General features: G+C 39.8%; 1 protein-coding gene across 2 annotated transcripts in view; it reads right to left on the bottom strand.

Moving 5' to 3' along the window:
• Epha4 (EPH receptor A4) overlaps nt 1-13,195 on the bottom strand; it is a 143,877-nt gene that overhangs the window by 19,183 nt on the left and 111,499 nt on the right. For both annotated transcript variants that reach the window (XM_004864483.4, XM_004864482.4), the window contains exons 8-11: nt 12,940-13,051; nt 4,925-4,983; nt 3,001-3,114; nt 2,273-2,458 (exon numbers count right to left, since the gene is read on the bottom strand). In XM_004864483.4, the coding sequence (XP_004864540.1) occupies nt 2,273-2,458; nt 3,001-3,114; nt 4,925-4,983; nt 12,940-13,051 (471 nt within the window). The remainder of the gene's footprint in view (nt 1-2,272; nt 2,459-3,000; nt 3,115-4,924; nt 4,984-12,939; nt 13,052-13,195) is intronic.

Raw genomic sequence — 13,195 nt, 5'->3', positions numbered from 1 at the left:
TCAGCTAATGAAGAAAGGCTGGCTCTCTTGGCCAAACATTAACACCTACTTCTCTTTCACCAGATTCCTCTGGAGCTTTGGAGAAGAGAGCAGAAGAGGGAGAAGAATCTATGGTGCTCCTGCCAATTTACAAAGTTACTCAAGTAACTGCTGGTAATGAATTCACACTCTTCCATTCTACCCTTTGACCCTCACACTTCCCTAGTCTGACACTTGACACCATCTCCACAATTTTTCTACATTCTTTCTTCTGTTTATTAAAACATATCCATTTGTCAGAATCTTTATGAGCTCTGCAAGGGAAATAAAGATGAACGTCTCCATCAGCAGAAGGGCTTGTTTAAAATGGGCTGGGGCTGTGCTCATGCATAGAGGTGGCTCTTCCCCTGCAACAGGCAGGGATGCAGGGGGACAGGAGGAGGGGCACAGGGGCTGCATTTCCGCTAGAAATTTTAAATCATTTTAATTCAGCGACAACTGCATTATGCAAATACATCCAGTCATTTATAACAGTTACAGCTGTAATAGCGATGCCTTTTAAAGGCGCGGTGGGACTTTAATACAAAGATTCCCTGTTTCTTCCCCTTTTCTGCCAAGGTGCTATGAAAATCACTGTCTGCGGCAGAAAAAACACCTCGAGCTGAACAGAGCCTCTTTTTTGGAAAATGGACCTGCAAAAGTATTTAAACGTAATGTTATCTTTTAATTAAAGTAGTGAGGGGCTCCAACCAACCCTGAAGGCCACAGGCAACAGAAAAATATCCTGTCTGTAAAACTAATCTTAAAAAGCCAATAGAGGTATTCTATGCTAATTATAGCCCTCACCTTAGGTGAAAAATCATATATCCTCGGCACTAAGTTTGCTTTCTGAATGTTTCTGAACAAGAGGAAAGATCCACTTCTTCAGATAAAATAATACATTTAAGATGAGGTTTGTTTTTTTTTTAAAATTGGCCTTTATGCTAACCACTCTAAATATTTTATTTGTATCCCTTGTAAGGCAAGTTCTATTTTTATCACCATTTTCCAGATGAAGAAACTGAAACAGAATGACTGAACTACTGGCCGAGGTCATCTGTTCTAAGTACACAGCTGTCTTTGGTCACTAGGCCAATGGTTCCCAAAGCGGAGTTCCTGGACCTGCAACATTGGAGCAAGCTCTTGTGAAATGCAAGCTCAGGGGTTCTACCTCATTCGCTGATGCCAACCTACAGGGATGAGTTTTAAACAGAAGCTGCTTTAACAAATGTGTAACAGGATTCTTGTTTATGTTTAACTGAGGACCTCTGAATTATACACTTTCACACTTTGGTAAGCTACCATTTCCTCTTTGTAGCGATTCCGTGCCTTCTATCCTACTACTACTCTGTCTCACTTTTACTCTTGAACCCTTCCCAGCTCCACCCTGCACGCCCAGCTTCATGCTCTGAAGTAGCCAGCTCCCAGTACTCTGCTCCTGCATCCTTTACACAGACACATTGTATCAAACAAAGTGAGCCTTGACCTTCCAAAAGACAGCCCCACGCCTACAAGATCCTTGACTGGTGCAGTACTATAATTGGTCCCACCACTCCAGGAGCAGCAACACCCTAAACAGTCACTGCTTCAGCTGCACTGTCCACACCGCACTTTATTAGGATGTCTTAGCCATGTACAGATACACATGGGCTTTGCTTGGCAAAATGCATCTGTTCATCTGTGTCATATTTTAACTGAAGCGTAGTTCACAGGCTCAAGGAATGCTAATGGACTAAAAAAAGAAGGTTCAGCCAGGTGTTACTGTAAATAGGCACTGGATGGCACCAGCCATAAATCAGGCAGAGCAGACAAGCAAATCCCCCCCAACATAATAAAGATTTTTCAAGATTCACTCCCTGCATCTGGCACCCAAGCTTCCACACAAGGTGTGTTGAGGTTTTGGTGTGCTTTATATGAAAAGTACTTAAAATTTATTTTGCTCGCCATCTGCTCGTGCCTACCCTATGACAGTCAGTTTGGCCTGGCAGAGATTTGAAAGATGGCATGACACACCAAAAGTCTGCAATATTAATTTCCCTAAAATCTCACACAAGCTGCCTTGGAGATGGGGTATCAGCTGAAACCATAGACCCATTTAGCGCTGACTACAAGATTAATGACTTGTCCTACACCGAATTCCTCCTATTAGCAACCAGTGGGTCTGCTCCATCTGCCACTTCCCTGCAAAGAAAACGTCTGTTTAGTATCCCAGTAACTTCTAGCTTGGCTTTGTAAAGGGAGTGACCCCACATACATTTGGTGACGACGCCTTCCAAGTGAATTATGTTTGGGTGGTCAAACTGTCCCATGATGCTGGCCTCGCTCAGGAAATCTCTCCTTTGCTTGTCTGTATAACCAGCTTTCAGAGTCTTGATAGCCACACAGATCTCTCTCTTGCCAGGCACTTTGAGCCGCCCACTGCAGACTTCACCAAATTCACCTTTAGGAGAGAAAAGGAATCTATAATGCACCAGAAACACATTCAAGATTCAAGGGTTTTAGCTAACATTCATGGAGTGCTTATTATCTGCCAGGCAAGGTGCTAGTGCTTTACATAGATTATTTCATTTAATCTTTCCCCAAAACTCTGGTAGGTGCTATTATCACTTCCATTTTCTTTTTTTCAGGAGAAACTGAGGCTTAATGGAAAAATCTGTGCAAAGTCTGACAATAAGGAGCAGAGTGAACATTTTGAATGTAATCAGTCTGACTTCCCCTCTCACATGCTTATTCATTTTATTCACATGCTTACTCTTGCTTAGTTACGCCTCACATGTTTATTAATTTCTTCCTGAAAACAAGATCAAAACTGTGAAAGGTCTTTATTGTAGATATTTTATACTTCAAATAAGGAACTCTCATTACACGATATTTACATATATAGACGTACATGCAACACTCATATACATTTATATAATTTACATACATGCATTTAAATCCACCAAGATAGCTGATTTGCTAGACAGATATTCAGACACTTACCAACTCCTATGACTTTTTCGATCTTAATGCAAGATGCATCAATCTCCTTGGCAAATTCTCGAACTGCCTGGTTGGGATCTTCATATGTAAAGGGATCCACGTAAGTTCTAACACCTAAGTAATGAAGATGGGATAGGTTGAGTGAAAGCTTCTCAGGAATTACTAATTAATAGAAGTAGTCCCGGCCTAAAACATTCTTAACAGGGAAAAGTTAGGCTAGCTATATGGTCTTAGACTATTGAAAATGTTTTAAGTTTTTGCGTAGATTTTTATTAGTGAGTAAATAAAGACTTGTTCCCTGCTCAAGAGTCCCTAGCTCTACTGACTTCCTGGACTGGACTGTCTTCACATTTCAAGGACGAGAGTTTAAAAACAACCCATCCCATATACAGAAAGGGAGTCTATAAGGAAATAGTGAAGGTGCTAGCTGAATACTGTTGCCCTGGTCAGTTTCTCAGGCCTTTTGTCTTGTCCTGGACTATGTTCCACCCCACACCAGTCAGTCTGTCTTAGTAAATATAACAGGAACTTTGTCATCTGCCTTGTCTACATGAGGTCACGTTTCCTTCACTAGCTGGATCAATTAAACATGTGACCAATAATTAACATACTTAGATAAAACCCACATTAACATAGACAAAAAAAGATAGTATCACCCGCTAGTTGATTTGGGAATATAGACTCTGTATGGAACCTTCACTTTCATTCTGTTTTAGAAAGAAGGTGCTATAAGCCAAGATACTGAAGTTCCCCAGGAAGTTTGAGCTGAAGAAAATGATGCTGGCTTAATTATAAATGGTTTGGACACCAGGAAGTGGAGTTCAGCTGTACTTAGGAGTCACAAAATAATTCAGAATGTGAGTCTGAAGCAACATAGTTATACTAATCTATCTTCACTGGAGCCATTGGGACTCCTATTTCTCCAAGCATTCTCCAAGCGTTCCATCTTTTCCTTTGTCTCTGTATCTACTGTTAGGAATAATCTACTTCAGTTGGCTTTCTCTTGACACTTGTTTTTCACATAGCATTTTTGTTTCTAAACATATATACTATATGAGAACAAAATGCTTTCTTTCAGAAAGAGAACAAGGTGGACAAGTGAAACTTCATCAAACCCCTTGTATCCCATCATTGTATCTTCTAGCCTGAAAATCTTCTTCAAGCTTATTCATGTTTCTCTCTGTCACTCTTCCTTCATCATCTTGTATTAATGTGAGCGACTAGTTCCGGGTAAGTTCTTAAATGCAAAGAAGTTAAAATTAAATTTAAATTCCTCTTACTCACAAGAGTTGCGATTCAATTATTCAACCGCACATGTGACAACTGGCTAAGAGCGCAGGCAGAGCACATTGTCCCAATCCCAGAGAGTCCTATGACAAAGTACTCCTGGATAGTCAATCACTGTTCCTTTCAGGATCTTCTACTCTGCCTGAGCCATTCTGGACCCAATTCTTTGAGTTTATTCTTTGAGCCCATTTGAAACATCAAAATACCTAGAATCCACTGAATAATTACTGAGAGTCACTAACTCTGCATCATGCACTGCTGTTTTTTAGGAAGTAGTAAATACTGTTCAATTTATTATTCTTTTACTGCTCTCTCTCCCCTATTTTTATATGAGGAAAATGACTTATAAAATCTTGCCACCTAACTACAAGAATGAGTCAGCTACACTAATCCTTTTTTTCAGTGTGCAGGATAAAATAAGGACATAGAAGATTCTAAAGGAATTTCTCCACCTCATCCTAGTCTTTAATTTCACTTTAAACCATCTTGAGTCACCTGTTTGATTTTATATCTCTGAAGTATATTAACTGGGATAATTATGTAAATAATAATGGCCATGTTAATATTATTTAGACACTTCTAAACTAGAAAACAAGACATGCTCTAAAGAAAATTATTTTAATACAGCGTTCTGTACCTTGATTCAAATGTTTCTCTTCATCTGCTTCTTGTTTTGCTTTACTGTATTTACTCCGTCTATTAAAAAAAAATTTAAAGGAAAATTACTCCCCTCCAATTCAAGATGAGTTCTTGCTACCATAATTACATCAAGCAGATACAGGGCACATTTCACAGATGAGAAGACTGAGGTGCACAGAAGTGAAATAACAAGGTAAATATATTTCTCACCCAGGTAATGAGTCATGGCCAAACCCAAGCAGAGTCTAGAATCTCTGCTCTTAACCACAATTTTAAACATAAAACAAATATCTTGTAATATAATTTCAAATCCAGAGAGGAAAGATCTTCTTAGAGATACAATTATTGGCTATTTTTCCAGATTATGTACATACATGTTTATATTATATATGCATATATTCCATATTAAAATATGTTGTCATGAGTAATTCTACATAAATCAAATGGCAGTGATGTTCAGTATGATAGATAATGTAAGTCTTGGTATTATAACCATGATAACCACTACCACAAAAACTCATTAGCGTATTATACTCTTAAAGCAATGTTTTTGTTGATTTCAGCTGCTATATATAAATTTCTAAATTATTGATAAAAACTGAGATAGTAAATATTTGTTTTATGCTGGATTGCATTCCTTAAGATTTCAGAGAAAACTAGTATGAGTGAAAATGGGAAGATTTTGTTTGCTTTGTTCAATTCTCTTCCGTGAAACTGGTATACGGTTTCAACACTTTCGTTCTGCTCCTATGTCGTATGGGAGCGAATTCTGGTTTTATTGTAAAGCTTTGGGAATTAGAAATCTTTAGTACATATAGATTGTGAATCAGTAATACATAAATATATGTATTAATTATATGAACTGGAAAATCAACTCAAGACTTGGGAATACAATTTTAGCTTTTGCAGTGCTGAGAATTGATCTTAGGGCCTTGTAGATGCTAGGCAAACACTATCACTGAACTACACCTTTAAGTATAAATTTGGAATCAGAAGAATATTACAATGGAATTGGGAAATAATCTTAAGTTGATATAGCTTTCTAAAGTTTGGGAAGCTGAAAACAAATTAGTGAATGTGTTCACGTAGAGCTGTCAAAATGCAAAATTTACATTGGACTTTAGAATTATCTTGTATTCTCATTTAGTTTCAAGCCTCTTACAGGTGAGGGAGCCGAGGCTCTGACGTGAGCCACAGTGTCTTGGCAGTGTGGTCCTGTCACAAAGTCTGATGCCCTCGTCCCTAGACTCTGAACAGGCAGGAAAGCAGGATAACCATGCAACAGAAGAATGAGCAGAGAACCTAGGAAGCCAGGCAGGAAACAGCAAGGCAGCCCAATGTTGGGCATATGTACAAAGCTCCCCTCCCACATTCCTCTCCCAAGTGTCAGCAACATAGGAACCAACTCAGCAATCAGACCCTCCAAGCCTACAGATGTTCCTCTGTGTGGATAATTCCCTGGCAAATAATAATACCTTGCACTTTCACACTGCATTTAACTTTTCAAAGTGCTCTCATCACATGTATTATCTCCTCCCCTAACTGTTTGCAAAGCAGGAACCAGCTTAGCAAAACAGAGACCCCAGTTACCACGCTAAACTACAAAGTGCATATTTCAGTCCCAAATAATAGCCTGTGTTTCCCTTTGCATTTAAATTTTCAAAAGGCCTTCAGAGGATCTATTATTTAATTGCATCTTTACAGAAAGCCTATGAAAGGAATCAGGTGGAAAGACACATATTTAGCACCACTGCAGATGAGGACACAAGGCCAGGGGGCACGTGAGTCATCCAAGTCCCCTCAGCAAGTGCAGAATGTGATGGGTCCCCAATCTGGCCAGGGACTGCACAGTACCTGTCCCATTGGAGATGTAGGTCCAAGGTAACTGATAAGGCTTAATTGTAAGTGACAGCACATTTGATACCAGTAAACCCACTTACAATCAACAGCTCTTAAAATCAATTGCTCCATCAAAGAAACTAAATGGGTTGAAGTACCTTGAAATTGAACAACTTTATAGGAAAGCCAGTTTCCTCCAACCCACTTCTTCATCCATTCCCCTCTTTCAAAGGAATTGTCTGCATGTTAGGTTGGAGACTACTAAAACAACATTTTATATCAAGAAGACATCAGGATGGGCCAGGGATTTAGCTCAGTGGTTCCGCTGCCTGCCTCACAAGCGCAAGGACCCTAGTTCAATCCCCGGTTCCAAAAAAAAAGAAAGAAAAGAAAACATCAGGAGGGGCGCCCCAGGGTGTGATAGGATCCTGCCAGCCACAGGGATTATATCTTATCAAAGCTCCTAAAAGCTTTATCTGAAATTGCATGTATATCTTTCAAATCAATTTTGATCTCGAATACAGATTCACAGTTCTTTCCTTTACAGAAAAAAGATGAAAATAAGTCAATTGAACAAGAGAGCTTTGGTAGCATCACCCACCCCTGCATCATTCTTGCAGCATTGGGGACCAAACCCAGATCCTCGGCCATGCTAGTTAAAGTGCTCCGTGACTCAGCCACACACCCCAGCTCATGGCAGCCGCTTTAAATGGTTAGTGAATCAGTAAAAGCCCTAGTGTCTAGTATCCATATAACAGCCCAGTGGCCTCGAGCTGCCCAGGAGTGTGGCTTTCTGCTCTTCATTAAGTATGGTCAAAGCCAGAGGAAACACAAAATAGCAAGGGTCATTAATTATAAAGCTGACCCGCCCATCCCTTCCTCCTCCTTCTAAACATCGAAAGAGGAATTAAATGAGCAGTGAAGGGACAGTTTTAAAGACACTTCCTTGGTTGGAGAGTTATTTGGAGGAAGGTGTCTTACAAGGGTACAAGGAATGTTGAAAAAGAAACACAGTATTTCTGCTCAAAGGCAAATTGTAGCCTATTTGTTCCTTAATAATACCTTGAAAACAGAAATGCCTGCATTCCACTCTACCTTTGTCACCTGATGACCGTTTCTCTTGGGCTCAGAGTAGGACAATGTGGCTCATTATTGCCTCCCAAAAGAAAGCCCACTGAAGCTCATTCTTGGGCCAGCCAGTCTAGAGAAACCACCGAGATTACAGAAGAGCTAACTCTAAATTAACATGCCAGGCGGGTCACCTGAATGGCAGAAGAAAAGCTTTGTTGAAGATTTTCTAATTACGGAGAGGTGGACAAGCCAATTAAAAGGGGGGAAGGACTGCAGTGGTTTATTAGTGAATGGTCCAGAAGGAAACATGGAACCTTTCAAAAGCAGGAGTGAGGAAAAGGGCCAGCTCTGCAGGTAAAGCTGAAGACCCAGTAATGAGTGTATTAACCAACATTGTTGAGGAACAGCATGAGCTCTCCCAGCCATGTGTTGTTCCTGGCACCTTGACTATTCAACAAAACAAACAAAATAGAGAAGGGGACCATGACCAGGTCCCCGCCCAAACCCTGCTTTTAGCAAAATACTAACTTCTCCAATCAAGTGGACAGATTTGACTGATGCAGTTCACTGTTCCAAAACTAATTAGCAAAAGGTTAAGTAATTTATTCAGCTAAAGTGCAGATTAAAGAAGACAAAGCAATGTAATAAGGAGCACAGCTCCAGGAGGGACTCTGTCCAGTGCTCACAAAAATTCACAGAAGTGATCCTGCTTTCTCCTCTACCGTGAGCAGCCATTGTTTCTGCACCAAAGGATGCCTAAGCGTTCTTCACGAGAAGCATTTTGAAATGGTTGCAATTGAACTTTCCGACTGCACGCAAGTTGTTTAGAAGTGTTCCTGAGGTATCATCTGCCCCTAACTGTATGAATTTACATGACTTGATCAGAGCCAATTTAGGCTAACATTGAAGAGTATTCATTCCTAGGTGGTCATGATATTGCAGGAAAAAAATTAGGGCACAAGGGAAAATAGATACAGGGTGAACAGAAACTGTTTCAGCATTATGGGAGCTGCTAACTCCAAAGCAGACAAAACTAACTTGCAAACCAACTTTATTGTGTATTAGACTTGAACATTAATTCACAGATTACAACTCTCCAGTATAAGTTTGTCAAAGTCACTTTACTTTTTTCTTAAAAACAATTCTTGCTCATTAATTTAGGTAAAAGGGGTGTGGTGTTTTACAACTCTGCCATAAATGGAAATATCACTAAATATCACATAAATATCACTAGCAATCATTAAGTCAGTGTAAAAGGAGCATGTGTTATCAATTAATACTTCCACAAAAAACCAAGCTGTCCTTAAAAACAAAGTCAGAGAGACTCTGGTTGAATTCTAGTCATTTCTTAAAATTGTTTATCATGTCTGAACAATAAAATATTATGGGGAAAATAGACTAGCCCAAAACAATCTGAATTAATAATAATTTGTATACTTTGGGTGGTGAGGAAATTTTTAATGTAAAAAGAGGAGGAGTAGTTGTCAGAGAAATAAACCCAGATTCAATGGTCCTGGACCCTGGAGCCAGTGACTTTATAATTCCAGCTTATGATGTCACTGGTAACAGTCCTTTTAAGACCTTTTTTGGTGGGGAGGGGGGTTACCAGGGATCGAACTCAGGACCTTGCACTTGTAAGGCAGGTGGTGGCACCACTGAGCTAAGTCCCCAGCCCAAAACCATTTTTAAAAGCAGAGAAGAGGCTATACTGTGGAGATCACAAATGTACACGTATGTAAATAGGAAAATGGTGCCTTGCTGTTAAAAGAACATGCACGTGTGGCTTGGGATAAAATTTCTAGTAACAGCATCACACAGCCTCACAGCTTAAAACCACCTACGTGGCCAGTACTGTGATGCTCTTTGGAAGACTGACACCAACCAGAAATGAGAACTTGAAGGATGAAGAAAGGCACAGATCAATGAGGTCTGTACAAAATGTAAATTAATTTTCTGGACATAATGTGGGTGGTAAAAACATACATTTAAATCAATGGGCTTTTGTATAATCTCCTTTTAAATACATAAAATTGATTCATTCACCTAAGATCTCTAAATGTTTACACATTTAAGTTGCACCCCTCCAAAAAAAAGGTGAATCTTCTGATTAAAAAAAAAAAAGCCTGGAGATTATTCTGGCTTGCCTTAAGCTCAGGGTTTTCAGGATAAATTGAATACAGTAAAATAAATAAAACAGCTGCTATTTAAAAATCCAACAAGATACTACTGTCAGCCTGAGGCTCTTTCTCCTTAGATAACAATTAGCAACGAACAGATTTTTCTCTTTGTGGTCATCACAATAACCAACAATTTCCTCGCTATATGAATTCTTGCTACTTCTCAGTGTCACATGGCAGTAGTAGTGTGGGACTTAGCTTAAGGGGATGCATATAAGGGATTGGCTTCTTGCATTCTTCCTGGCATCAACACTGTGTTCCCCAAAGAAGCAAGAAGCAGTCCCTGTGGTAAAGGATATGACTCAGATTTTACAGCCTCGAGTGTTCAATCTGCTGGCTGAAGTCTGGCAAGATGATTTCAGGGGTACCGCTTGTGACTTTTCATTTGTACTTTCACTAAAAGCCTGGCTGACTTTTGTCCATAGTACCTATCTCCTCTCTGTTCACCTGCACATGTCCCACTTAAACACTTGTAGTCCAAGATAACAGAGCAGACAACCTGCATGGGGAGAAGAATTGGCTGAGTGTGCATGAGCTGCCGCAAGCCTGTCAGCTACCTGGCTCCAGCCAGCCCTTCCCATGACAGCTTTATGGCTGGCACTAAAGAAGAATCAATATGAGGGCAAGGGGTTGACATTTCATTTTCTAAAAAGTGATCCATTGAGGACCAATCACCAAGCTGCGTTTATCAGCCTTGGGAAGTGACAGTTTTTTTTAATGGGGGAGAAGGGACAGGAATCATCACTGGGTAACTTGACAGGCTCAATTCTCTAAGGGGGGAACTCATAATTGGAAATCCGATGCATCCTGCTATCAATCCTACCTTATGTAATAATGTGATCAATAAAAGCAGAAAGGGAATTAAGTCATCAGGCTTGAGAATGCTATTTTCTATAGCCTTGGCTTTTAATAATCTTGTCTCCCTGCATTACATTTTTGTGGTTTTAAAAAAAAATTTCATCAAAGCTAATGTTTTAAGTAGGACATCCAGAAGAAACTTACAATGAGGTGACTTATTTCCAATTACTACTGTTTGACTGCTGTACAGAAGGGCTACTTAAAATGAATAATGGAAAAAACATATAAATCTAAAGGCAAGCTGGACCACAACTACAGAATGTTTTCAAACAATATCAAAGAAATGGTCAGAACACAGAATAAGCTCTCTACTCTGCCATTGAGCATCACATGGTGCTGGATTCCAGTCAATTTTTTGTGAGGTGGAGGTAATTAATATTTAATTTTCAATTTTTTGTACCTTTAAATGTCTTCATTTTCGAAGAAAGATTGTAGGAATAGACCTTTAAAAATTCAACTTCAGAAATGTACTAATAAAAGGAAAATTTTCCCCATTAATTTCTGTACACATCGCCATCCTGCTCCCAACTCCCCACAATCAAATGGACACACACCCATGCATACAGTCCCCACGTGTTGTGTGCATGGCACATGTACATACACAAAATCAAATCGCAACAAAAAAGAAAAAAGCTCATCTTGACACACTTCCAAATTTAACTTCTCAGAGATGAAACTTACTGCTCTAATCAAATATACCTACGTATAGACTTTACACCAAAAGGAATGAACTCAGTGACAAATATAGGTATTGTACAGTATAAGGCATTGTTCCATACTGCGTTATTATGAGTGTGAACAAATCAATCTCTATATACCAGAGCATTTTGGAAAGTGAGGACAGGAGAAGCAGGTTAGAAAAAGGATGTGACAACGTAGGACATCCAGTCAAACTAACATATACAGCCATCATCCGAATTCTAGTTATGTCAGAGCAAAGTGAAAGTATAGTGGCTTGTCCAGGCAGTGGGAATAGCCAGAGGGATTGTTGGGACACTGGTAATATCATCAGCAGGAAGAGAGGACAGCAGAACAGACCTGGTCTGAGAGACAAGCACAGGTAGGTACTGGGCCCGTATTAGCTTTACTTGCCACTGTGGCGATCCACTGGTCCTAGACAAGCACTACCTCGCTATGTATATTACTTTCTTCATCTATAATATGAAAAACTTTATATTTAAGAACATCAATTTAACAACAGAAGACCCACTTTGTGAAACTGTTCGTAGTATATGGGAGCAAAGGTCTCAAAGGGGCAGAGTCCTATACAAATAAGACAGAGGAGCCTAGATTTGGGGTGTATATTGATATCAAGCAATTGGATGGCGTGAAGAAGTAGATGGAAGCAATCAAGCCATTGATATTTATTTCTCCTTTTTAGATTGTTTTTAAAGTATCAAGTTAGACTGTAAGCACTCATAAGATAAATAAGCCCAATTTATTCCCAAGAGAACTCTCATGCCCACCACATGATCAGTAGATTGCCTCTGGGATTGCTGATGGCCTTTCCAATGGGAAGACAGAAGGCTTAGTACTCATTTCTTTGTTTTAGTTACCCATGTTGTTAATCAAAAATAGGTTGAAGCACCTAGCGTATGCAGTAGTACCTATGGTGCCTATCAAAATTCTTCTGTCAATAACTCTTTAAGGCAGACAATGATCATCTGTATCTCGCAGAGAAATGAAAACTCAAGTGAAAACAGCTAGCAAATGGAAAAGCCTAATATCTGGGTCACTGTTTTACATGGTATTTCTTGCCTTTGGTAGTAACAGGGGATACATGCAACACCTTACAACAGAAAAGATTTAGGAATCACCTTTTTCATGGCTTCCTGGAATTAGCTGAATCTTCTTGGGTCTCTTGGCAGCCATGGCTGCCACCCAGTTACAACCATTAGCTTCAGTAGGGATGTGGGAAGATCAAAGCAACAGGACGGAGCGTGGCACGCAAATGCTGTTTATGATGTTAGTCAAAAGCCTTCACTTTGTATGCAGAAGACAAAAAGCTCCCTCATAAAACAGGGAAGGTGGCTGGTGGGTGGAACAATTGAGTGGCTTCAGTGCTTACCTCCTGCTGATGACAAAAGCTGCAATGAGAATGACCACTAGCACCACACTGCCTGAGACAGACACCAGGAGGACAGTGGAGTTGGCCCCATCTCCAATGATCCTGGAAGGCACTGGAAAGACAATTACACAGTGGTTACCCAACATGGAGATCCTTAAATGTAGAACTTCTTCTTGGGTCATGCTATTAGTATTCAACTTTCTGAACCTCCCTGGAATGCTCAGAGCATCTGTTATCCTTCCCTACATATTCATTC

The sequence above is a fragment of the Heterocephalus glaber genome, unplaced genomic scaffold, assembly GCF_053883595.1.
Source record: "Heterocephalus glaber isolate CG9 unplaced genomic scaffold, H.glaber_assembly_v1.0 deba00000621, whole genome shotgun sequence".
NCBI lineage: Eukaryota > Metazoa > Chordata > Mammalia > Rodentia > Bathyergidae > Heterocephalus > Heterocephalus glaber.
Note: the sequence above shows the minus strand (reverse complement) of the source record. Positions and strands in the feature narration are given on the sequence as shown.